The sequence below is a fragment of the Neodiprion lecontei genome, chromosome 4 (assembly GCF_021901455.1).
Source record: "Neodiprion lecontei isolate iyNeoLeco1 chromosome 4, iyNeoLeco1.1, whole genome shotgun sequence".
NCBI lineage: Eukaryota > Metazoa > Arthropoda > Insecta > Hymenoptera > Diprionidae > Neodiprion > Neodiprion lecontei.
In genome coordinates, this window is record NC_060263.1 from 16,541,806 (window position 1) to 16,566,712 (window position 24,907).

The 24,907-nt window shown below is 39.0% G+C and overlaps 5 protein-coding genes across 9 annotated transcripts; 1 reads left to right on the forward strand and 4 right to left on the reverse strand.

Annotated features, from left to right (window-relative positions):
- Positions 1 to 216: 216 nt before the first annotated feature.
- On the reverse strand, positions 217 to 2,899 carry LOC107220676 (cathepsin O-like). Its single transcript, XM_015659353.2, has 6 exons — positions 2,388 to 2,899; positions 1,603 to 2,013; positions 1,367 to 1,515; positions 1,228 to 1,287; positions 841 to 1,109; positions 217 to 754 (listed from the first exon to the last, which is right to left on the reverse strand). Exons 1-6 carry the CDS (start codon positions 2,571 to 2,573, stop codon positions 717 to 719), a joined length of 1,113 nt encoding a protein of 370 aa, XP_015514839.1. The 5' UTR covers positions 2,574 to 2,899; the 3' UTR covers positions 217 to 716.
- Positions 2,900 to 3,245: 346 nt separating this feature from the next.
- LOC107220683 (40S ribosomal protein S3-A) lies at positions 3,246 to 4,782 on the forward strand. The gene is made up of 4 exons (XM_015659364.2): positions 3,246 to 3,346; positions 3,806 to 4,125; positions 4,213 to 4,400; positions 4,556 to 4,782. The coding sequence occupies exons 1-4, from the start codon at positions 3,314 to 3,316 to the stop codon at positions 4,741 to 4,743; spliced, it is 729 nt and encodes a 242-aa protein (XP_015514850.1). The 5' UTR covers positions 3,246 to 3,313; the 3' UTR covers positions 4,744 to 4,782.
- On the reverse strand, positions 4,783 to 7,099 carry LOC107220666 (GDP-fucose protein O-fucosyltransferase 2). 5 transcript variants are annotated; one of them, XM_046739156.1, is made up of 9 exons: positions 6,994 to 7,018; positions 6,788 to 6,896; positions 6,541 to 6,680; positions 6,321 to 6,446; positions 5,981 to 6,251; positions 5,722 to 5,914; positions 5,443 to 5,620; positions 5,240 to 5,369; positions 4,783 to 5,179 (listed from the first exon to the last, which is right to left on the reverse strand). In XM_046739156.1, the coding sequence occupies exons 1-9, from the start codon at positions 7,001 to 7,003 to the stop codon at positions 5,032 to 5,034; spliced, it is 1,305 nt and encodes a 434-aa protein (XP_046595112.1). In that variant the 5' UTR covers positions 7,004 to 7,018; the 3' UTR covers positions 4,783 to 5,031. The 5 variants fall into 5 exon arrangements, with proteins under 5 accessions (XP_046595112.1, XP_046595111.1, XP_046595114.1 ...); XM_046739155.1 differs by having other exon boundaries at positions 6,788 to 6,899; XM_046739158.1 differs by having other exon boundaries at positions 6,541 to 6,896; positions 6,998 to 7,099.
- Positions 7,100 to 7,266: 167 nt separating this feature from the next.
- LOC107219311 (dnaJ homolog subfamily C member 21-like) lies at positions 7,267 to 14,189 on the reverse strand. Its single transcript, XM_046737936.1, has 3 exons — positions 13,109 to 14,189; positions 12,467 to 12,790; positions 7,267 to 7,574 (listed from the first exon to the last, which is right to left on the reverse strand). The coding sequence occupies exons 1-3, from the start codon at positions 14,187 to 14,189 to the stop codon at positions 7,267 to 7,269; spliced, it is 1,713 nt and encodes a 570-aa protein (XP_046593892.1).
- A 6,302-nt stretch (positions 14,190 to 20,491) lies between these two features.
- Positions 20,492 to 22,548, reverse strand: LOC124294079 (dnaJ homolog subfamily C member 21-like). The gene is made up of 3 exons (XM_046737937.1): positions 21,503 to 22,548; positions 20,597 to 21,373; positions 20,492 to 20,522 (listed from the first exon to the last, which is right to left on the reverse strand). The coding sequence occupies exons 1-3, from the start codon at positions 22,546 to 22,548 to the stop codon at positions 20,492 to 20,494; spliced, it is 1,854 nt and encodes a 617-aa protein (XP_046593893.1).
- Positions 22,549 to 24,907: the final 2,359 nt, after the last annotated feature.

A 24,907-nucleotide genomic window follows, 5' to 3' on the forward strand; every position in this document is an offset into this window, starting at 1 on the left:
TAGTTTCGTACATTGCTTTATTTATCATTCACCTGATTTGTTAAAGAGATCAAATTTTTATTCAAACATATTCATCAGTATGGAATCACAGGGTTTACATTTTTAATGGTATTTTTGTACTCTAGTAGATTACGTGTCCAGTTGTAGATTTGAGCAGGAATAATAAGAATGATGGTAATGTTCTCACTTGATCGTCTTCATTTTTTAATTTACACGATGGAAATTAAAGTTATTTTCAGATTATAAGTCCATAGCCATCCGGCATTTGAATACTCTCTGTACAACTATAAGTGATATGTTTGATTTCGAATGTATAATCTACAAGTTAATTAATTTTAATAGGTATATAATTTCCTAGCAGCAGTGGTACGCTAATACTGTCGTACGTATACGAACGTACTTATATTAAGATTCCTGTGTTACTTGTTGAAGTTATTGATTATTGCGAATATTATACACATGTAACCATATTTATAAAATTAAAAAAGGATAAAAATATAACGTGTATACCGTCTATGTGCTTATATTGCATATTAAAATGTTATTCGCGGAAACTGCACATAGGAATGTGTGAAGTTTTTTCCCCATTTCTCACAAAAAATTTTAAACAAACGAATGTAACACTTGCAGCCACAACGTGTTTCATGAAACAGTATGTTGCATAAACACATACGTAGTATAAATATTAAAAGGAAGGGTAACACAACTTTTCCCATCTACGCGACGTCCAACGACGACACTTGGTTGGCAATACCTGCGAAAAGAATTCAACATTGTAATAAAACCGTGGCCGATAGTTGAAAAAAAAAGAAAATAATAGGAAAAAAAATAATTCCTCACCGCAGAGATTACCGTAAGCTGCAAGGTACAGGTAACCATTATCGCCGAAATTCTCACCCCAGGAATTTCTGACAATATAAAAAGGCACGGAGGCGCTCAAATCGTAGCCCACGATCTCAACCGCGTGATTTAGACTTTTGAATCCGCCGTCACAGTGGAATTGAATTATACCTCCCAGGTAATTTTGCCACGATAAAGCATTCACTGCTGCAGCGACTGGACCATGACTGACAAGGGTTGCCATCAGCGATTCTTCGGCGTCTACGAAACTGGCGGAAAAAGAAAAAGCCATAGTTCCAGAATTCCGAGCAATTAAAACATCTAAGTGATGTTTTTTAGAGTTTCGACTGAGTAATCGGGTTGCATGCGGTTCAGGAGTATACGTACTTGTCGCATGTGAAATCTATAATCTGCACGCCAAATGTGCCCGCGGATGACAAATCTTCCCTGAATAAAGAGATTAATAATGAGATTACAGAGAGGGATCATTTATTTCAATTAATACATCGCCATGGTCATTTTATACTTTTTCAATTGGCAGCTGTCCGTTCTCCACGTCATCGGGTACGCGGTTTCCGCCTTGATTTTAACCTGCGTTACCGTCAACCACATCAACAGACTGCAAATATCACCGCCGTTACAACCGAAGTTACTGTTTCCAGCGCAATCAATCATCTGATAATAAAAACCACGCATCAATGTAATCAGTTTCTCGTGTACATTGTGTTGCTATATTTCAGTCCAACTTGTTGCATTTTATACCTCTTGAACACTAAGCGTGTGCAACGTGCCATTATTAATCGCAAACATCGTTTCGGCGACTTCGACAGTGCTGAATGCCCAGCAAGCACCGCAGTTCATTTGGTTTCGAACTGGAGTTACGAATCCCGTTTCTCTCCAGTCGAATTTTACCGGTAACCCGGTAGTAGATCTCCGCAATCTGTTCTTCTCACTGCTGTCGGCTCGACCATCTTTAGTATCATACCGATTGTGTCGGTGCGAGTGATGATGCGAGTGATGGAGATGCCGCATTCCACGCGAGGACAAATCAGGGCGTAAATAAGAGCTCGCAAACTCGTCCTCAGACAAGTCGGAAAATTCTGTAACCCCGTATCTCGCACTTTCTTTCGATGTTCGCTTGGCGTTCATCTCCTCGATATGTCGAAGGGATCTCTAATTTTATTCAAACAGAACAATTGCAATCGCTAATGTAACAATGTCCGTTAATTATAATTTTTCGTGATATCATTCAGACTATGACGCATAGAAGCCTCAGCCTTGTGACCGTAGCAGCATAAATACGATGCGTATGAACTTTATCGCAAAGGTTATACGTTATATATAAATATTTGTGAACAAAAATGTCAAGTACCGATAATGTCACTAACTTAGATAAAGCGGCCGTGGAAAGCCCCACAAATCTGTATGCATGTGTTACAGCGTGTGTGATAATTGGCTTCAGAATATGGCGCGAAATCTAACAAGGCGCTGATTTGAATCAAATCAATCCGGAGGTAATCGGATTGTAGACAGTTAACGCCACCTACCTGAAACTTGCGAAACCTTTCCTCGTACTCTGCAGGTGATCGTGTATAAGATTTCTTAAATTTTTCAACATAAGTCTTGAACAATTTTAGGTCGCTTTCGGTGTTGTCGGGCTCGATCTTGATCGGTATTGCCAAGAAGCACAGGCTCACTACCGCGATTGTGGTTATCACCGTTTTCCACTCCATGACAATTGGCAGGACAAATTTTACATAACAAATTTACACAGCCGTAGTATATCAACAAAGTACACTACCCTGATTCTAACCTATATGAACAATTCAGAGTATACGTGCAAGCGGCAATTAAATATACCTCGCGAGAAAATGTATTTTTATCTAATTACTGAGGTGCCTCCTGCTTATAATGACTATTCTTTTACTGAATTAATCCCCACCGCAACTGTGGCCTGACCTAGCTTCTCTGTTATTCTTATGCGGAATGCCTTATCGTTGCGCTACAACGATGCACACGCACCCCGCACACTCGGCATACATTGTATGATTTGTAAACGCATAGGTATGTAGTCACATACGAAGCTTTCACAGCTCATCCATTTCAGTCCCTTCGCTCCTGCTGACTGACAAAAGTGCAATTACACGTGCAAATCTGTCTGACTGTCGTCAGGCGTAGAAATGAATTCACGCCTGATAGTGGCAATCGTGTACGCAAATGATCAGAAAAACAACTGTATGATTTAATGAGAATATTTTTTAACCAAACTTGTACGTCAATAACTTGAATAATTTGTATTATCTTTACATGCTTATGATTTTTCTACTGCCACGAATCATCTCATCACATTTCAGTATGAATAGGTTAAAAAAAGACGCTGATTTGAATGCGAGTTATGCGGTCGAGTCCCATTTCCGTTTCCAGTCGGAAGACCCTTCAGTTTTCCGTCTCCTTTCTTGTAACAGCGCTGATTATGGCAGCCCGTTCGATTTCGAAGAAGAGGAAGGTTAGTTAGTTTTAACAGCTTTTACCGCGTTTATCAAACAAATATCGCAATCACGGTAAAACGCAAACATTTCCTCACGATATTTTCCTGCTAAACCTGTGAATCGCCAAAGTTTGAATATCGGATCGCTCGGATACTTTTAGCTGTCGCTTGTTCCTCCCCAAAGCGGTTATCCCGCTCCTGTCACTTGTGCATCAAAAGTAACAAAACAGTTGTGATGCATTTCTGTGACACTCATTCTTTTGACAACGGCGTATCGCACTCCGATTTTTACTGGTTAATTATTCCATAGCCACGCAGATTTTTGTAGGTTAGGTTAAGGTTAGGTTTGAATCGTAAACACAGCCTGGCCCTTCAAAATACCCCAGTTGTCGATTTTTCGATTCGTTATTTCCACATGAAAATGAGGTGAATTCTTCTCTGCCTTATGTTCAGAACTAATTTTACTTTTCATTGCAGTTTGTTGGAGACGGAGTCTTCAAAGCTGAGCTCAACGAGTTTCTGACTCGTGAACTTGCAGAGGATGGTTACTCGGGTGTTGAAGTGCGTGTCACCCCAACGCGCACTGAAATCATCATCATGGCTACACGTACCCAGAATGTCCTAGGAGAGAAAGGACGCCGGATAAGAGAGCTGACTTCGGTAGTTCAGAAGAGGTTCAATTTCAAGGAACACAGCGTGGAACTATACGCTGAGAAGGTAGCAACTCGTGGTCTTTGCGCCATTGCCCAGGCCGAATCTCTACGTTACAAACTTATCGGAGGACTGGCTGTCAGACGGTAAAGATTTTAAATAATATTAATCCTAGTATTTATACGTAGTGTATTGGAGATTCAATACTTTCAAGTATTTATTTTTCAATAAAGTGCGTGTTATGGAGTACTTCGTTTCATCATGGAGTCTGGTGCTAAAGGATGTGAAGTTGTCGTGAGCGGAAAACTTCGTGGACAGCGTGCAAAGTCCATGAAATTCGTCGACGGACTTATGATCCACTCCGGAGAGCCAACAAATGACTACGTTGACACAGCAACCCGACACGTACTCCTCAGACAAGGTAAACGTGCAATTTTGCCATTCCTGTTTGAGGAATATCAGAAGTAATAGTTTACAATAATGACGTGATTATCGAATGTTTTAAAATATTATATTTGACTACTTTTCTGCGTATGAACATATTGCGTGATAATTGTAAGTGTTATTATGTTACAGGTGTTTTGGGAATTAAAGTGAAAATTATGCTTCCTTGGGACCCCAACGGTAAGACTGGACCCAAGAAACCTCTGCCGGACAACGTGTCAGTCGTAGAGCCAAAGGAAGAAACTCTTCCCACTTATCCATCCTCCGATGTTAAGGTGGCCAAACCGGATGCTCCCCCTGTTGCACCGATTCCTGTATAATTCCGCAGATCTTAAAATTAAAACTTTTTGAAAGATCAATTGCTCTCACAGTTAATCGCAATTATCCTTCCCTGGAAATATCTTTGCTAACTGTAAAAGTGGACTGGAGAGTAAACGACGCATAAATTATTACTCTTGAATTTTATCAACTGGTAGAAAAAGGTACAAACTATCAGAATGGGTAGGAGAATTTTTATTTCCGAATATTTTTTTTACTGCATCTTTTCTTGGATACATTGTTGCGCATTGTGTTTAATTCGAATTTTTGATTTTCGCCATCTTGACTCATCACCATAAGATTTTCCATGAACTTCTAGATTTGCATTTCTCAATTCCGCACAATTCATTGAATGTCATCTTTGATGGGAAACCCATTATTTCCCTATCTTCTTGGATTCGGAACGTGAACGTCGATTCGTGCGTTCCTATGAAGTACCTAGACATAATTAATAACATTGATTAGTTCTGTGGTCAGTAAAAAATAATAGAAACTTACCTCGCTTTTGAACAAATTATTTGATCTATAATAGCAACACCCCCATCTTTATACAATTTTTTAACACTATCTGATGGTGTGTATCTTGTTACTGCATACATGTTTAGCAGTGATTTAAGCTCATTGTATTCTAGAGAAAGAAAAACAACGTGTAACGTATGATATTCTCACAAATGGTTGAAGCGATTTTGAGATATTCGTACCGTTATTCTCTGCATCTGTTGCTATAAAAATCGACTGCAAATTTAGTTCTTCCATTTTTATACTCAACTGAGATGCCGCATTCTTTATTGTCGGTACAGAACCTGCGCGACCTATTAAAAAATCGCGTCTTCTAAGGTGTACACATAGATATGGTCCTCCGAGCGCGTTTCTTTTGCTCTATGAAAAATAAAAAATACATTGTTTTGATCACTTTACAGTGTTTCGAGGCAAAAGAAATGAAACTGAATCGTTGGAATATCTGTTTCTGAATCTATTACTTTCTCCTTGGTCCAGTCCATAGGTAGTTCTGTCTTGTCCCTAGAGTCATTTGACTTTAAGTATTTCTGACTGAAATCATTAGCGATCTCATAGAGAGCAGAGTTATATCTCATGCTGCGTCTTGCTGCCCAGAATTCTTTTGTACCGTAAGAATCATGAAGGGGTATCTCCATGTGATCGAACATCACAGAGCTGGAACATGATTCAATTAACTTGTTATTTCCTTTCATTTTCTCAGGTTTTCGTCAAAATTTCTACCTGTAAATATCAGGATAGAGATTCTCCTCAAGTCCAGACATAGTGCCATGATAGACTAGGCACTTTACTTCGTTAGCAGTGACATTCGAGTAGCCCCAAAACTTTGCACCGTAGTTGCCAGAACTAGAGGCTTGGTACTTTCTCAACGCATCAGGGGTACAGTTGACGAGCTGATTTTTATCGTCAAAGTTACCAGTCTCAAACATTTTTTCATCATTTTGTAAAATGTAGACACGATCTATCGCCGAGGTCTTGCTGTTTTGCGAGTACTCTGGAAAGAAAAGAGTGTGTTATTAACTGTTATTTGTTTTACCAATTTTAGCTTGCCAAGTACAGATACCTTTGATAAATTCGTGCATCTCTATCACTGGTACATATTTCTTCAAACTCTCCAAGTCGAAGAATGTACTCCATGGTATCTGCTTCTGGGGACCAATGTCCGTGCTTCTCCAATGGTACAAATTTCCTGCATAATTGTTGTTACGGAGTGTTAAAAGTCTCTTTACTTTGGGGTAGATTCATGCAGTAGATTCTTTCGTGATAGAAATATGAGCGGTTACCCCATGGTGGCAGGACAAGGTGCCACTGGTAGCGCTTTTTACTTTTCTCTGACAAGTTTCTAACAAAGATTGACGTTCTGAGGTAGACGTCTCGCCTGAGGTTGAAACCTTCAGGGGGATTCACATCGTACAATATATATCTGAAAAAAGTCGTTCGTTTTGTTGAGTAAGTGCGACGTTCAGTCAGTCCCAATGAAACATTAAGGCGTCCATGCATTAAAATCGGAAAAGCTAGGTTAGGTTGAACCTCTTGCTAGTGAATTCGGTGTGCCAAAAGCAATTTTTATCATCTAAAGCATATCCATTTTTCTTTCCACAATATTCTGGCGCCTGAGCAACGTTCTTGTAAGTCAAGTCTGCTGAAATTAACAGAAAAAAATACAACAAGATATTCGAGGCTACCATTGTAAATTCTGAAACAATGAGGGAAAAGTATTTAGAGCACGATCTTACATACAGGCATGGAGACTAGAGTACAGGAGTCCAATCTCTATGGCGGAGAGGCAGAAAAGGCGTCCGCGAAACTCTGAGATTTAATAGTGCACGGTTTTATCACCAGCGTCGCTCCGGACATTCTGATCCTATAAATATAGTAATACAGTGATGTAGTGACCAAAATTATAATAATTATAATAAACGTAAATATGTACGGCATCATGGAGCTATTATATCTAATATACATATAGTTATCGGTCCAGAGTGACCACAGCGCCGCTAGCGGAACCCTTATTTCTCATGATTTCGCGAACACATCTTCAATGCAGGGATTGGACTTCTGTACTCTAGCTCCGTGCATGCAGGTCCCTGAACTGTGGTGGTGGAGGTATGTTCTCCTATTGAAGCACCGGGCGTTTCAGCCACGTGACCACGAGTGTCTCTGCGATAGTGAGATTTATAGCGATATATATCAGTGGTTTTCCACTGGTTGCACTGAGTGTGAACTGATAGCGCACTAGCGGTAGATTCGTATTTCCAGCGTGTTCCACTGGCAGCTCGGGAGCGTGAATTTAGCATTGAGTGCGTAAAATATTGCCCTGAAATTGGGAGTCAGTGCAGTGTTCCCAACCGTCACATAATTATAGTAGATGTCACATAAATATGAACTTCGTACTATGTAACATAGAACTTTCATTATGTGACGGAAATCTACTATAATTTGGAAATTTGTGTAAAAAGAAGTTTTTTTTTGTAATACAAAAACTGGCGGGACAAAATTCTTTAATACTTTTCGAAAAAAAAAGATTTTTAATACTTTTCAGAAGAAACGTATTCAAATCTTTTCGCGCTAGGCAAAAAATTGTCAGCGCCATTCACCATAATGTGGTTTTTAATTTTAACCACATTATTGCGGAGGGCGCTGACATGCACGGTTCGGGCTCAGGCGCGTTGGTGTTGATTTGAGCGCCCCGTGTCCCGCTTCCCACCAGTTCCTGCCGTCATTCCTAGTGTGTACAAAAATAATTCAAATAAGTACCTTCTGGTCATTCGTACAATTAAATGTAAGTACGCACGCGTATTGTAATGGATAGGGATAATATACTTATAAAAATAATATTCCGTGATTTTATTGCATTATTAACATTTTCAAAAAAGTACTATAATTTTTTGTTCGGTACTATAATGCCACGGCCCTGGTCACATAGCCCCCCACGGACGGGTTGGGAACACTGAGTCAGTGTCAAAGCAGTGCAATTATGGCTGCCGATCGTGAAAGAGTCTAAGTAGATGCTGTGACAGCAACTCTTTTATTACATCTAATTTCATCTTCGTCTAGCAGTGATGATGATTTGCTGGAGCTGAAAGATAGAGGAGAGATTCCCAACATTTTAAATTTCATAGGAGTATTCCACAGCATGTCCGATATCGAAGTATGGATACATATTTCTTCAGCTTTTAGAGGTTAACTGCTAGGTATTTTTCAGGAGATTGGGACAACTTGACTTATTAATTTTTATCTTTTCAGAGGAATTGTCAATTTTTTTTGCCCTTGTATTCTCGTGCCTAACATTTGTGACATTTATTTACAAACGAAAAATTACCGTTGCGTTTGTTCAATTGGCTTCTTTATCACTGGCTTGAAAAAACTGGCAGTCGCGCAGTCGGTCAAGTAACGTCACATTATTTGTGATTTAGGAGAAATTATGATCTAGTCTGCCTTTATCTGCCTTTATACGTTTTACGGCGTGTTCCGCTCAGAAGATTTGCCCCGATGCCGGGCGACGCATGCACGGAACGCGTGTCCTCTGTTGGAGCCAGTGCGCACTCAGTGCAACCAGTGGAAAACGCTATCAGGCTGTGACAGAGAGATGGAAACAGATTGTTGAGCGTGGTATTCAATTCTGTTTCCGTCTCTCTTATACAGCTTGAAACCCTCGATAGCAGCGACACTCGTGGTCACCAGGCGAAGCGGCCGGTACTTCAATAAGACACCCCTTCCGTTGAAGTTTTGAGCGAGTTTCCAGACCTGTATGTAAGACCATGATCCGAGTAAGAGCGTGATAAAGAGCGATCGCCCGCGACGACCGTGGTCGTTGCGAGCGTTAATTGAAGAGTGGAACGTACCCCGTGTGTCGTGCATATGTCCGCGCGGAAAGTGCGCACCTTGTGCGCGTGCGTCGAGTCGTTCGAATTTTATTGGCCGACAGTCATGTTTCAGTCTACGATTCGCTACAACGGGTGCATTCCATTTATATGACTTTTGTGTCGCCTCGTGTTAACTCGTGTCGGGTCGTGTCGACTCTCAAAAACGAATTATTATTTTTACCATTGGTCTTTTCTGAGACAAGATTGTGATCTATCCCAGTATTTCTACAGATTTCCGCAAACAGAATTTAAAAATTTGGCAGGCTTAGGTAGAAGAATAATTTCACGAAGTGAGGAGGGGACATTGGTGGAATGTTAATGAGTTACATAATATGTGTTAAAATTGCAAGAAACTTGTTTGAAATTCATGTAATTGTTTAGAAATCATCCAAGAAATATGCGTCGTTGATGAGTTATCGGAACAGCATCGGGTTCCCGTGGTGGGTTGATTGACCGTTTTGGGGAAATATACACAAGTCCGTTAAATTCACGAATTCACGAATGTATCGTAGATACGACCTTTTGGACACACTATTTTATTCATAATTAGATCCCAAGTAACAATAATGTGATAATCAGCCGTTGAAAATTATTCCCACTGAAGTAGTAATATTTTTCAATGCAACCGATTTGTGATATGCGTTACTGACGAATCTCTTCCTTTCTATGGCGAGTAATGAATCAACACGTATAATATGACGAAACATTTCTTTGGTGATACCTAATTGGGTCTCAAATCAGTTAATAATATTATAAGATGCAAGTTATCGTATTAGTTGCCTTTCTTTTTATTTATGTAAATACAATGATTTATTGCAATACGTATTCAACAGTAGATTCGGTTAAGTAATCTGGAAAATCAAGCGGGTATAGAAATTGTTCGTAAGAATTTTAAATAATTTCCGACAAAATAGATTCAAAAGCGAAGATGGGAGTGAATTTCTTACTGTATTCCATCATGTTGGGTCTTTTAGACGGATCACCCGTATGACAATCGTACATAATTTCTCAACATCGTTCTTTTTGTCACTTTTAGTAGCCGGTTTCGAATGAGCTTCGCGTTTTTTGCTCTTTATCAGTTGTCACGGGAGACGTGCTCATTTGTTACGCAAATATCGTGGTTTATTGTAACAACTTGATCCGAGCACCGTGTTGATTGCGGATGACCATGATTCGACTCAAACGGTAGTTGATAATTGTTTTATCAATGTCCGTGCGCGACGCGTGTCAGCCACGGCGCTGAATGACTTGTGCTCAGAACCTTGCAGTATCAAGTTTACGCACAAAACGCGCGGTTAAATTTGAATTTACGAATTCTTGTAATACAAAAAATTCAAGAACGAAATACTGGGAATGCTGTGCCGGATAGGCAATTGAAATAGAACTAATTTCTCCGAAAAGTCGAGCTGTCCAATGAGTAAAGACTGAAACTTTCGAATTTTACAATTCAACGACTTTACTGTGTCGACTGCGCAAGGTCAAGAGAGGGAGAAACATGTTGGAATTGCCAAATTCTGAATTTCCAAAGGCATGCGCATCTTACTCATTTCAATTAAAAAGCGAAATTTATCAAGAAGAAAAATGTATTCACGTGGAATTCACTCCGACTAAATTAGAGAAATCCGAAGTTATTACGATTCCACATTCGTTACAGATCATCGAAGCATGAGTTTTATTGACAGTGAGTTAAATTTGCGCAGTAATAAAATTGTCATTTGAATAACTACAATATATACGTTAGTATTTGACCAGTGAAAATAAGCTCACTTGTGCTCGTTTCCACACCACCGCAAGCGGTAGAACACCCGGCGCGTTTTTTTTTTTCACGTGGTATCCCCAGTAGGCCTACTCCACGGAGAACAGTTGCAAGATCTATCTTGCGTTCTTTGAAAAATTGCAAATGACTTTTTTTACCATGTTAATTGTGATATATTGTTGTTCCCAGTCAGTTTATTTGCAGCAGAAATCCCAGACCTTTCCAAACAAAAATACTACTTGTAAATATTTTTCTGGAAATTAGGTAAGACTCGCTGACCCCCAAACACAAGATCGTTCAGGAATTTATTATCACGTGGCCCAGATTATATACTCTTCACAGGATTGTCTTAAGGGGGTATTCTGGTTTAGAAATTCGAAAAATTCGATTTTTTTCTGGCCATATTTTCAAAGCTTAGAGTTTTAAGAATATGTCCTTAAGAGGATTTTTCAAAATTCTCATTATTTTCAAATTTACAGCTTCATTTGCGACGCGCCGACTAAACCGGTCGGCGGTCCGGCCGGAACGAATGAACATTACACAGTAGGCAAACAATGATTAAGAAGAATCAGTTAAAAAAGGTCTTTTGTACTCGATATTTTCCTTAGAAAAAAACAAAATCTCACGTTTGAAGTGGAAAAATTGGGCAGGGATCGCTGCTTAGGAAAATGTAAGTATAACACGCCATTAAACGAATCAGACTCCGCGAAACTCGACCTCAAACTTTAAACGCGTTTTTCTCAAAACTACTATTTTCGATACGGTTGGTACGATATCCCAAGTTCTAATCAACCAATTTACTTGCAATTTGGCACGGAGCTTCTGTATATATTAGAGCATCGCGTAAAGAAGCGTGCTTGCGAAAAATTTTTTTTGTTTTACTATGTTTTAAAAATTCTGAAAGTTGAAAAAAAACAGGGAAAAAACGCGACTCATTTTTCACACCGCCGCCATTTTATGAAAAATTCTTCTCCTCAAAAACCCACACGTAGTGCGATAACTACATCCTTCTTCATTAAGAATTTAAAAAAAAAATTTGTTTCAGATCACTGGAAGGACTAGAATCCTGCCAACCAAGACACGCCATTTTTTTGTGAGCCCCCAATTTGCCGGCCTGCAGATTTTTCAATTTTGATTATTTTTTAACTAATTTGACTTTTTTATACTCTTAAAATATCAATAAATAACTGGTAAAAGAAAATGGATACGAAAAATATTTATTGGTTTTTTTTTTTACAGCATCCGAAAAACACCTAAAATTCGGGCGTCCAAACCAGAATAGCCCTTAAACATTTTAAAAATGATAAATTAAATTCGGCATGTATGAAAAATAACCGGCCTCCATATAATAATCATACATCTCATTCTTTGGTAAATTCCGGATATGGATAAAATGACCAGTCTCCGCAAAATGATCATATAATTCATTCTTGATTAGATAGTCTACTCCACATAAAATACACAAGTGATATAAATCCAGAACGCTTTCTTCCCATGACCCTTCTCTCTTTTTTTCCTTCTTGTCCTTGCGTCTGCTCTCATCAGAGCTTAACTTCTGAATTCTTCTTGCTTCCTTTGCTCTCTTACCTTTAGATTTTTTTGTACTTTGAGTTAATAATCTGGCATCTACTTCAAAGCTCAAGTCAGTATCGTCAAAATTTACTTTGTTGCCTTTAGTAAAATTGTCAATCGTTTCTGGGACAGTGTGATATTTGTTGTCAAGAGTTGCTTCCTTTTGTTTTTGTTTCCTTCGCTGTTTCTTGGACCACCCAAAATGAGCATCTAGTTCTTGCTCATCGTCGGTTGTTTGTTCAAGAATGACTTTTTGAACATTTTTACGCTTCTTCTTCTTACTTTTGCGAGATTTTTCTGTCATATCTAACACTGGGTTGTCAAGCTCGTTCTCTTGGGCTGATATCAATGTACATTCAGGAATCAGTATATTTATGTTATCGTGTATTTTAATTACTACAAGAAAGGCTTCCGGTTCTGGGCCTGTGGCTAGTTCAACACCTTTTTTTTTCACAAGCTTATTTGTATTTTTTTCACTTGTAGAACTTGATTCACTATCCGAAATCATTTCTTCATTTGATGTACTTCGCTGGTTGCCATTCGCATTCACATCAATATTCTCACTGCGGTTCATCAAGAAATCTCGTATTTCTCGGCTTGTTGCCAATATCACACTTTTCCGGTTTGGACTTATCAAAAAAATATTTGTTTTGCTACCGCATTTAAAATTCAATTCAGAGTCCGAATTGTACTTTCGAATACTGCATTCAAATTCCATATTTTCATCAGCCAAGAAGGAGGCTATCATGGTTGAAACATTATCGTCGTGTTTCTTGGAATTTTCGTGATTCGCAAATGCTTTCCGTGTCTTGTATATTTTGCTGCAAGCAACGCAATACAGGGTGTTACTATCCGTATCATCGGCATCTTTAGAATCTATATTTGAAGTTAATTCCTCTCCAAACTCAGCAGCAAGATTTGCTTCAATAACCTTTAAATCTTGTTCGATATTAGAAAACTTTGACCATTCTGGCTCAGTATAACTTTCCAGTTCTTTTTGTCTCTGGATCAGTTGTTGCTTTCTCCGTTCTTGTGTTTTTTCGGTATTTTCTTTAGCTCTTTCTGCCAGGATTTTTGCATGCGCTTTAACTCGTTTATCACGCTTGCGAACAAATGCTACAAGGTTCCGAACTTGTTCATTGCGTTCTTTTTTAGCCTTATCTCTAATTTTCTTGTTCTCCTTTTCTGCCAATCTTAAAGCACGTCTGTTTGGGGTATCACGAATATCGTATGTATCTAGCCAAGCAAATGACCTCTTAGTCGAATAGCTTTGCCAATATGCATAAAATTTGTGAACATCGTGATATGAGCTAGTGGAATTCCCAAAACCAGATACTTTATCGTCCAAATCTTCTTCTTTACAAAACTCTGATTCTTCAGCAGTCAGTTGTTCAAAAACTTTTCCATAAACCGTGTAAAATTCTTTTTCGCCATCGCCATAGCCCTCATAACAGCTCGTAGTAAAGTATTGGAACAAATCGATCGAATCATCTTTGTAATTCCCTCCTATCCCTCCTTTCAAAATGGCTTCTCGGTGATTGTCATACCAGGCTCGTTCTTGCGGATCATTTAAGACCTCCCATGCTCGTTGGACGATTTGAAATTGTTCTTTAGCATCTTCAGTATTGTCGAAATTCTTATCAGGATGGCATTTCAGTGCTAGTTTTCTGTACGCTTTTTTCAAATCGTCGTCTGACGCATCTCTCGAAACGCCGAGTACTTCGTAGTGGCACTTCATACTTTCTGGGTATTTCATATAACGATGTGAAGATATGTTGGATATTTTACTAACAACTGAAATCTCTTTTGATGAGATTGTTGAAAGCAATAAGCAGCATCACCAAGGTCGAGATATCAAAGATTTACTTTCGTATAAAGTCAATTATTCAATTTTCGGTATATATTTCGAACGTACTGTGACTGAGAAACCAAAACCTCGGTGTTAGAATGGCCCAGAAATTCCCTGAAATGTAAAATCAGGCAGTCAGTTTATGGCTCTCCATGTATCTAGCAATAGAGGTTGAAAAATTCGGTACTGAGCTTGTAAGCCAAAAGTCCTAACTTACCGTGACATACGGATGTAACGTGCGAAATTTGGCGCCGAAGTCAACCTCGTGTGCTTTGTGGAACTGCGTATGGAGATATCACAGATGGTCCAAGTTGCCAAGATTTTTCCGTCATTCAGACCATCGTCAACGTCGAATAAATTTGATTATATTTTCACGTCATTACCACACCAATTGCTTTTTAATTGTAAGCTCTCAGAAAAATTGTAACTTTATGACAATTATTCAAGCGGTTAACGCGATTTCCGTTCACAATCGGAGAAGAACTATGTCCGCAGCGTTGACTGAAGATACATCCAGCGTCGACTGAGGACACGGAAAGACTGATAGCCTCATGGGACTTTTCGTAATAGGGTGGGGGCGTTATGAGTTCATCGTCAAGCGACGCCCTCTGCATCGTGTCGTGCGCGCGCAACCCAGTCCGACAAACGATCGGTACGTAAAAACGACAAGGACTGATGTTACCATCGTTCACAGCGTGTATTCAAATTTTGCAGAGTCGAACGACGTATCTATCCATCTATCTATCTATACTTTTCAACTATACAAGTTCATTTGAGCCAAATTCAGTAATGTTAATGCAACTCCATCAGATCGACAAAAATAATGTTATCTAAATAGATGCAAAATAAATATACACCTGGTTTCCTGTTTATAGAGTTAGAAACCTTTTCTTGATGCGAACGATAGGAGAAATAGTCGAAGAAGTTAACCAAAGGATGAAGATGTATAGTTGTTCCTTATGTAATGTGTTTACTGTGACGCTGATTTTTACTGCACCTCGGTCACCGGGGTTATTTATCTTAACTAACCGTGAACTCAACTAAACGCAAGCGTAACGCATTCGAACTCAAACTTTCTCAAAGCTCTGAAAAAAGCTATTTGCTAATTTGAACACTCCATTTCGGCAATTTGCGACCTAAACGAGAGACGACACTGAAAAATCCGTTACCGTAACTCAACCTTGTACAGCGGAATTCGGGCTGCAATTGAATTAAAAAACGAAAAAGACTTAACTCCAAATCGTGACTCTACTCAATATTCTCGCCTACTTAAAATTTATTCAACTCCATAACGCGCAACTCAGACTACCGTCACCAAGCAAAAGTATCGGCAAACAAATTTCGAGTACTTTTCGACAATGCAAATCCAAAACGGCTAGTCGTTATTCGGCAAGCCGTTACTCGATGACTCTAGTAATTCAGTCGCGAGGATATAAGCAGCGCTTACCGTTCTACATCCACGCAACAAATTCTCTAATCCCCTCGTGATTTTTGGCGGCTCCATTGGTTCGCAAAGCTCCAAAAAGCGACTATCTCGTAATATCGCCAGAACTTGAGTGATTTCCAAAATCGACGACCTGCCGCAACACGGATCTCGGTACGCAATGCCCTACGTGACGTCATACCTACAAGAATAAGCAATAATCGATCCGTCATCGATTTCGTAGATTGCGCAACTCGACGCGAACCTGTCGTAGCATCGCGGCGCAGAACTTAACGTTAGATCGCAATTTCGTCATCCGCACAGCTCCATGATGGCTTGGTGGTGATCGGGGTGGTCCTCCCTCGTCGCTAGTCGGTCCTTCGCAAAGTCTACTCATATGACCTGGTTATACGAGTGGCTTTTCGTGACCCGAGAAGGTATATGAGTGAGGATTTCGTCGGGGAAGGTCACATGTGACAAAGGTGACAGGTGAAAAACCGTTGAGGTTCTTTTAGCGACGATTCGGCTGGGCCTAGCCAGCCATTATCAGGATTAAAGGACATGGCTACCGTATAACGAATATCTGAGCGCTTAGGAATGTCCTTTAATCCTTATAATGGCTAGCTAGGCCCAGCCGAAATGTCGCTAGAAAAACCTTAACGGTTTTTCACCTTTCAAAATTGACCTTCCCCGACGAATTTCTCACTCAATTACCCGGTTAGTTTATGACTCTGTCCGCTGACCCCCAAACACCAGATTGTTCAGAAATTTATTAACAAATGGCCCAGATTATAATTACCCATATCCGTCCGCTTCATTATACATTTATGGCAGTGCCCGTGTTGATTATTAGGGATTTCGAGTTTGAAAATATAATACATATACCCGACAAAGTCGATACTACATTATCCGCAATTTCTGCACTTTGCCGTTAACCCCTAATAATAATATTAAGGATGTGCAGGATAGCAATTTGGCCGGATATCCGGCCATACAATATCCATCAATAGCGAGTCATTTTTGAATTTTATTTCTTCAGAAAAGTGAAGTACATTATAACCAAGGTACCTTCTGTATTGAGAATCCCCATGCTGAATGGTAATTTGCGGACATCTCGTAAACTTTGACGAAATTTCTTAGTCGGAATTATAGGAAACGCTCATTATATTTTAAGATGTTATTCACGACAAAATAATTATCTTCTCCTACTTTCATGAAGAAATTCATGAAACATTGTCAAAATGTACGAAGTGTCCACAAATTACCTGTCTGTACTGGAATTTTTGTTACAAGAAGATTCTCCGTATAGTGATAATGATATGACTCGCGATTCTGTCGTTCAGGACGAAAGTTGAAAGATTACCGAGCGTTGTAGTGTTGAGGAGGTGAAATTTATAGATTATTATGAATAAACGGGAATGAAAATCATTCATTGTCAATTCGGTAGAAAATTACTAGTTAAGTGTTGAAAGTCCGAGAGACAGAAGTTACAGTATCAATCCAATTGTTGGAAGATGCAACCCAAACGTACGTAATTAAAAAGTGACATCGATAAAAAGTCTCTGAATAAGGTTTTGCCGATGTAAAGTAAATTAATAACAATTGAACGTAATTTAATGTACGTCAATCCCACGTTCCACTCAGGAAACTTTTTTGAAAAACGATGATAACCAATTACAATTATAAATTGGATATGAGAAACTATAACGACTGACCTAAAGATGGGTATTCCGGATTATTTGTAATCAAATCCTTATCAATTATATACGGATGGTTTCATGCTGAACTGTTTGTCGCTCGAATGAATGCGTCAAAAGTCTTGGCAAGAAGTTTGGATACGTGCAGGCTTTGAAGTACGATATTTCTGTAAAAAAAAACATAGCGGAAAAGTTGTAAGACCTTTCGGAAGCTTCGAGAGCGTTCTTCTACTTCCAACAATCCATTGGTCTTTTCTGAGACAAGATTGTGATCTATCCCAGTATTTCTACAGATTTCCGCAAACAGAATTTAAAAATTTGGCAGGCTTAGGTAGAAGAATAATTTCACGAAGTGAGGAGGGGACATTGGTGGAATGTTAATGAGTTACATAATATGTGTTAAAATTGCAAGAAACTTGTTTGAAATTCATGTAATTGTTTAGAAATCATCCAAGAAATATGCGTCGTTGATGAGTTATCGGAACAGCATCGGGTTCCCGTGGTGGGTTGATTGACCGTTTTGGGGAAATATACACAAGTCCGTTAAATTCACGAATTCACGAATGTATCGTAGATACGACCTTTTGGACACACTATTTTATTCATAATTAGATCCCAAGTAACAATAATGTGATAATCAGCCGTTGAAAATTATTCCCACTGAAGTAGTAATATTTTTCAATGCAACCGATTTGTGATATGCGTTACTGACGAATCTCTTCCTTTCTATGGCGAGTAATGAATCAACACGTATAATATGACGAAACATTTCTTTGGTGATACCTAATTGGGTCTCAAATCAGTTAATAATATTATAAGATGCAAGTTATCGTATTAGTTGCCTTTCTTTTTATTTATGTAAATACAATGATTTATTGCAATACGTATTCAACAGTAGATTCGGTTAAGTAATCTGGAAAATCAAGCGGGTATAGAAATTGTTCGTAAGAATTTTAAATAATTTCCGACAAAATAGATTCAAAAGCGAAGATGGGAGTGAATTTCTTACTGTATTCCATCATGTTGGGTCTTTTAGACGGATCACCCGTATGACAATCGTACATAATTTCTCAACATCGTTCTTTTTGTCACTTTTAGTAGCCGGTTTCGAATGAGCTTCGCGTTTTTTGCTCTTTATCAGTTGTCACGGGAGACGTGCTCATTTGTTACGCAAATATCGTGGTTTATTGTAACAACTTGATCCGAGCACCGTGTTGATTGCGGATGACCATGATTCGACTCAAACGGTAGTTGATAATTGTTTTATCAATGTCCGTGCGCGACGCGTGTCAGCCACGGCGCTGAATGACTTGTGCTCAGAACCTTGCAGTATCAAGTTTACGCACAAAACGCGCGGTTAAATTTGAATTTACGAATTCTTGTAATACAAAAAATTCAAGAACGAAATACTGGGAATGCTGTGCCGGATAGGCAATTGAAATAGAACTAATTTCTCCGAAAAGTCGAGCTGTCCAATGAGTAAAGACTGAAACTTTCGAATTTTACAATTCAACGACTTTACTGTGTCGACTGCGCAAGGTCAAGAGAGGGAGAAACATGTTGGAATTGCCAAATTCTGAATTTCCAAAGGCATGCGCATCTTACTCATTTCAATTAAAAAGCGAAATTTATCAAGAAGAAAAATGTATTCACGTGGAATTCACTCCGACTAAATTAGAGAAATCCGAAGTTATTACGATTCCACATTCGTTACAGATCATCGAAGCATGAGTTTTATTGACAGTGAGTTAAATTTGCGCAGTAATAAAATTGTCATTTGAATAACTACAATATATACGTTAGTATTTGACCAGTGAAAATAAGCTCACTTGTGCTCGTTTCCACACCACCGCAAGCGGTAGAACACCCGGCGCGTTTTTTTTTTTCACGTGGTATCCCCAGTAGGCCTACTCCACGGAGAACAGTTGCAAGATCTATCTTGCGTTCTTTGAAAAATTGCAAATGACTTTTTTTACCATGTTAATTGTGATATATTGTTGTTCCCAGTCAGTTTATTTGCAGCAGAAATCCCAGACCTTTCCAAACAAAAATACTACTTGTAAATATTTTTCTGGAAATTAGGTAAGACTCGCTGACCCCCAAACACAAGATCGTTCAGGAATTTATTATCACGTGGCCCAGATTATATACTCTTCACAGGATTGTCTTAAGGGGGTATTCTGGTTTAGAAATTCGAAAAATTCGATTTTTTTCTGGCCATATTTTCAAAGCTTAGAGTTTTAAGAATATGTCCTTAAGAGGATTTTTCAAAATTCTCATTATTTTCAAATTTACAGCTTCATTTGCGACGCGCCGACTAAACCGGTCGGCGGTCCGGCCGGAACGAATGAACATTACACAGTAGGCAAACAATGATTAAGAAGAATCAGTTAAAAAAGGTCTTTTGTACTCGATATTTTCCTTAGAAAAAAACAAAATCTCACGTTTGAAGTGGAAAAATTGGGCAGGGATCGCTGCTTAGGAAAATGTAAGTATAACACGCCATTAAACGAATCAGACTCCGCGAAACTCGACCTCAAACTTTAAACGCGTTTTTCTCAAAACTACTATTTTCGATACGGTTGGTACGATATCCCAAGTTCTAATCAACCAATTTACTTGCAATTTGGCACGGAGCTTCTGTATATATTAGAGCATCGCGTAAAGAAGCGTGCTTGCGAAAAATTTTTTTTGTTTTACTATGTTTTAAAAATTCTGAAAGTTGAAAAAAAACAGGGAAAAAACGCGACTCATTTTTCACACCGCCGCCATTTTATGAAAAATTCTTCTCCTCAAAAACCCACACGTAGTGCGATAACTACATCCTTCTTCATTAAGAATTTAAAAAAAAAATTTGTTTCAGATCACTGGAAGGACTAGAATCCTGCCAACCAAGACACGCCATTTTTTTGTGAGCCCCCAATTTGCCGGCCTGCAGATTTTTCAATTTTGATTATTTTTTAACTAATTTGACTTTTTTATACTCTTAAAATATCAATAAATAACTGGTAAAAGAAAATGGATACGAAAAATATTTATTGGTTTTTTTTTTTACAGCATCCGAAAAACACCTAAAATTCGGGCGTCCAAACCAGAATAGCCCTTAAACATTTTAAAAATGATAAATTAAATTCGGCATGTATGAAAAATAACCGGCCTCCATATAATAATCATACATCTCATTCTTTGGTAAATTCCGGATATGGATAAAATGACCAGTCTCCGCAAAATGATCATATAATTCATTCTTGATTAGATAGTCTACTCCACATAAAATACACAAGTGATATAAATCCAGAACGCTTTCTTCCCATGACCCTTCTCTCTTTTTTTCCTTCTTGTCCTTGCGTCTGCTCTCATCAGAGCTTAACTTCTGAATTCTTCTTGCTTCCTTTGCTCTCTTACCTTTAGATTTTTTTGTACTTTGAGTTAATAATCTGGCATCTACTTCAAAGCTCAAGTCAGTATCGTCAAAATTTACTTTGTTGCCTTTAGTAAAATTGTCAATCGTTTCTGGGACAGTGTGATATTTGTTGTCAAGAGTTGCTTCCTTTTGTTTTTGTTTCCTTCGCTGTTTCTTGGACCACCCAAAATGAGCATCTAGTTCTTGCTCATCGTCGGTTGTTTGTTCAAGAATGACTTTTTGAACATTTTTACGCTTCTTCTTCTTACTTTTGCGAGATTTTTCTGTCATATCTAACACTGGGTTGTCAAGCTCGTTCTCTTGGGCTGATATCAATGTACATTCAGGAATCAGTATATTTATGTTATCGTGTATTTTAATTACTACAAGAAAGGCTTCCGGTTCTGGGCCTGTGGCTAGTTCAACACCTTTTTTTTTCACAAGCTTATTTGTATTTTTTTCACTTGTAGAACTTGATTCACTATCCGAAATCATTTCTTCATTTGATGTACTTCGCTGGTTGCCATTCGCATTCACATCAATATTCTCACTGCGGTTCATCAAGAAATCTCGTATTTCTCGGCTTGTTGCCAATATCACACTTTTCCGGTTTGGACTTATCAAAAAAATATTTGTTTTGCTACCGCATTTAAAATTCAATTCAGAGTCCGAATTGTACTTTCGAATACTGCATTCAAATTCCATATTTTCATCAGCCAAGAAGGAGGCTATCATGGTTGAAACATTATCGTCGTGTTTCTTGGAATTTTCGTGATTCGCAAATGCTTTCCGTGTCTTGTATATTTTGCTGCAAGCAACGCAATACAGGGTGTTACTATCCGTATCATCGGCATCTTTAGAATCTATATTTGAAGTTAATTCCTCTCCAAACTCAGCAGCAAGATTTGCTTCAATAACCTTTAAATCTTGTTCGATATTAGAAAACTTTGACCATTCTGGCTCAGTATAACTTTCCAGTTCTTTTTGTCTCTGGATCAGTTGTTGCTTTCTCCGTTCTTGTGTTTTTTCGGTATTTTCTTTAGCTCTTTCTGCCAGGATTTTTGCATGCGCTTTAACTCGTTTATCACGCTTGCGAACAAATGCTACAAGGTTCCGAACTTGTTCATTGCGTTCTTTTTTAGCCTTATCTCTAATTTTCTTGTTCTCCTTTTCTGCCAATCTTAAAGCACGTCTGTTTGGGGTATCACGAATATCGTATGTATCTAGCCAAGCAAATGACCTCTTAGTCGAATAGCTTTGCCAATATGCATAAAATTTGTGAACATCGTGATATGAGCTAGTGGAATTCCCAAAACCAGATACTTTATCGTCCAAATCTTCTTCTTTACAAAACTCTGATTCTTCAGCAGTCAGTTGTTCAAAAACTTTTCCATAAACCGTGTAAAATTCTTTTTCGCCATCGCCATAGCCCTCATAACAGCTCGTAGTAAAGTATTGGAACAAATCGATCGAATCATCTTTGTAATTCCCTCCTATCCCTCCTTTCAAAATGGCTTCTCGGTGATTGTCATACCAGGCTCGTTCTTGCGGATCATTTAAGACCTCCCATGCTCGTTGGACGATTTGAAATTGTTCTTTAGCATCTTCAGTATTGTCGAAATTCTTATCAGGATGGCATTTCAGTGCTAGTTTTCTGTACGCTTTTTTCAAATCGTCGTCTGACGCATCTCTCGAAACGCCGAGTACTTCGTAGTGGCACTTCATACTTTCTGGGTATTTCATATAACGATGTGAAGATATGTTGGATATTTTACTAACAACTGAAATCTCTTTTGATGAGATTGTTGAAAGCAATAAGCAGCATCACCAAGGTCGAGATATCAAAGATTTACTTTCGTATAAAGTCAATTATTCAATTTTCGGTATATATTTCGAACGTACTGTGACTGAGAAACCAAAACCTCGGTGTTAGAATGGCCCAGAAATTCCCTGAAATGTAAAATCAGGCAGTCAGTTTATGGCTCTCCATGTATCTAGCAATAGAGGTTGAAAAATTCGGTACTGAGCTTGTAAGCCAAAAGTCCTAACTTACCGTGACATACGGATGTAACGTGCGAAATTTGGCGCCGAAGTCAACCTCGTGTGCTTTGTGGAACTGCGTATGGAGATATCACAGATGGTCCAAGTTGCCAAGATTTTTCCGTCATTCAGACCATCGTCAACGTCGAATAAATTTGATTATATTTTCACGTCATTACCACACCAATTGCTTTTTAATTGTAAGCTCTCAGAAAAATTGTAACTTTATGACAATTATTCAAGCGGTTAACGCGATTTCCGTTCACAATCGGAGAAGAACTATGTCCGCAGCGTTGACTGAAGATACATCCAGCGTCGACTGAGGACACGGAAAGACTGATAGCCTCATGGGACTTTTCGTAATAGGGTGGGGGCGTTATGAGTTCATCGTCAAGCGACGCCCTCTGCATCGTGTCGTGCGCGCGCAACCCAGTCCGACAAACGATCGGTACGTAAAAACGACAAGGACTGATGTTACCATCGTTCACAGCGTGTATTCAAATTTTGCAGAGTCGAACGACGTATCTATCCATCTATCTATCTATACTTTTCAACTATACAAGTTCATTTGAGCCAAATTCAGTAATGTTAATGCAACTCCATCAGATCGACAAAAATAATGTTATCTAAATAGATGCAAAATAAATATACACCTGGTTTCCTGTTTATAGAGTTAGAAACCTTTTCTTGATGCGAACGATAGGAGAAATAGTCGAAGAAGTTAACCAAAGGATGAAGATGTATAGTTGTTCCTTATGTAATGTGTTTACTGTGACGCTGATTTTTACTGCACCTCGGTCACCGGGGTTATTTATCTTAACTAACCGTGAACTCAACTAAACGCAAGCGTAACGCATTCGAACTCAAACTTTCTCAAAGCTCTGAAAAAAGCTATTTGCTAATTTGAACACTCCATTTCGGCAATTTGCGACCTAAACGAGAGACGACACTGAAAAATCCGTTACCGTAACTCAACCTTGTACAGCGGAATTCGGGCTGCAATTGAATTAAAAAACGAAAAAGACTTAACTCCAAATCGTGACTCTACTCAATATTCTCGCCTACTTAAAATTTATTCAACTCCATAACGCGCAACTCAGACTACCGTCACCAAGCAAAAGTATCGGCAAACAAATTTCGAGTACTTTTCGACAATGCAAATCCAAAACGGCTAGTCGTTATTCGGCAAGCCGTTACTCGATGACTCTAGTAATTCAGTCGCGAGGATATAAGCAGCGCTTACCGTTCTACATCCACGCAACAAATTCTCTAATCCCCTCGTGATTTTTGGCGGCTCCATTGGTTCGCAAAGCTCCAAAAAGCGACTATCTCGTAATATCGCCAGAACTTGAGTGATTTCCAAAATCGACGACCTGCCGCAACACGGATCTCGGTACGCAATGCCCTACGTGACGTCATACCTACAAGAATAAGCAATAATCGATCCGTCATCGATTTCGTAGATTGCGCAACTCGACGCGAACCTGTCGTAGCATCGCGGCGCAGAACTTAACGTTAGATCGCAATTTCGTCATCCGCACAGCTCCATGATGGCTTGGTGGTGATCGGGGTGGTCCTCCCTCGTCGCTAGTCGGTCCTTCGCAAAGTCTACTCATATGACCTGGTTATACGAGTGGCTTTTCGTGACCCGAGAAGGTATATGAGTGAGGATTTCGTCGGGGAAGGTCACATGTGACAAAGGTGACAGGTGAAAAACCGTTGAGGTTCTTTTAGCGACGATTCGGCTGGGCCTAGCCAGCCATTATCAGGATTAAAGGACATGGCTACCGTATAACGAATATCTGAGCGCTTAGGAATGTCCTTTAATCCTTATAATGGCTAGCTAGGCCCAGCCGAAATGTCGCTAGAAAAACCTTAACGGTTTTTCACCTTTCAAAATTGACCTTCCCCGACGAATTTCTCACTCAATTACCCGGTTAGTTTATGACTCTGTCCGCTGACCCCCAAACACCAGATTGTTCAGAAATTTATTAACAAATGGCCCAGATTATAATTACCCATATCCGTCCGCTTCATTATACAT

Bases quoted from the DNA above. Each gene is read 5' to 3' on its own strand.
- LOC107219311 (XM_046737936.1), bottom strand. From the start codon at position 14,189: ATGAAGTGCCACTACGAAGTACTCGGCGTTTCGAGAGATGCGTCAGAC. The intron at 12,791-13,108 runs GTAGCAAAACAA...CATTGATATCAG, and splicing joins TGAATTGAATTTTAAATGCG to CCCAAGAGAACGAGCTTGAC. The intron at 7,575-12,466 runs GTAAGAGAGCAA...TCCCAATTTCAG, and splicing joins AAGTACAAAAAAATCTAAAG to GGCAATATTTTACGCACTCA.
- LOC107220666 (XM_015659344.2), bottom strand. From the start codon at position 6,945: ATGGTAGCCTCGAATATCTTGTTGTATTTTTTTCTGTTAATTTCAGCA. The intron at 5,915-5,980 runs GTAGAAATTTTG...ATCATGTTCCAG, and splicing joins CTCTATCCTGATATTTACAG to CTCTGTGATGTTCGATCACA. The intron at 5,180-5,239 runs GTAAGTTTCTAT...AATTATGTCTAG, and splicing joins ATAATTTGTTCAAAAGCGAG to GTACTTCATAGGAACGCACG.
- LOC124294079 (XM_046737937.1), bottom strand. From the start codon at position 22,548: ATGAAGTGCCACTACGAAGTACTCGGCGTTTCGAGAGATGCGTCAGAC. The intron at 21,374-21,502 runs GTACAATTCGGA...GATGAACCGCAG, and splicing joins TTTGAATGCAGTATTCGAAA to TGAGAATATTGATGTGAATG. The intron at 20,523-20,596 runs GTATGATTATTA...AAAATGTTTAAG, and splicing joins AATTTACCAAAGAATGAGAT to GGCTATTCTGGTTTGGACGC.
- LOC107220676 (XM_015659353.2), bottom strand. From the start codon at position 2,573: ATGGAGTGGAAAACGGTGATAACCACAATCGCGGTAGTGAGCCTGTGC. The intron at 1,288-1,366 runs GTATAAAATGAC...CTCTTTATTCAG, and splicing joins GACAGCTGCCAATTGAAAAA to GGAAGATTTGTCATCCGCGG. The intron at 755-840 runs GTGAGGAATTAT...TTCTTTTCGCAG, and splicing joins AGCTTACGGTAATCTCTGCG to GTATTGCCAACCAAGTGTCG.
- LOC107220683 (XM_015659364.2), top strand. From the start codon at position 3,314: ATGGCAGCCCGTTCGATTTCGAAGAAGAGGAAG. The intron at 4,126-4,212 runs GTAAAGATTTTA...TTTTCAATAAAG, and splicing joins GGAGGACTGGCTGTCAGACG to TGCGTGTTATGGAGTACTTC. The intron at 4,401-4,555 runs GTAAACGTGCAA...ATTATGTTACAG, and splicing joins ACACGTACTCCTCAGACAAG to GTGTTTTGGGAATTAAAGTG.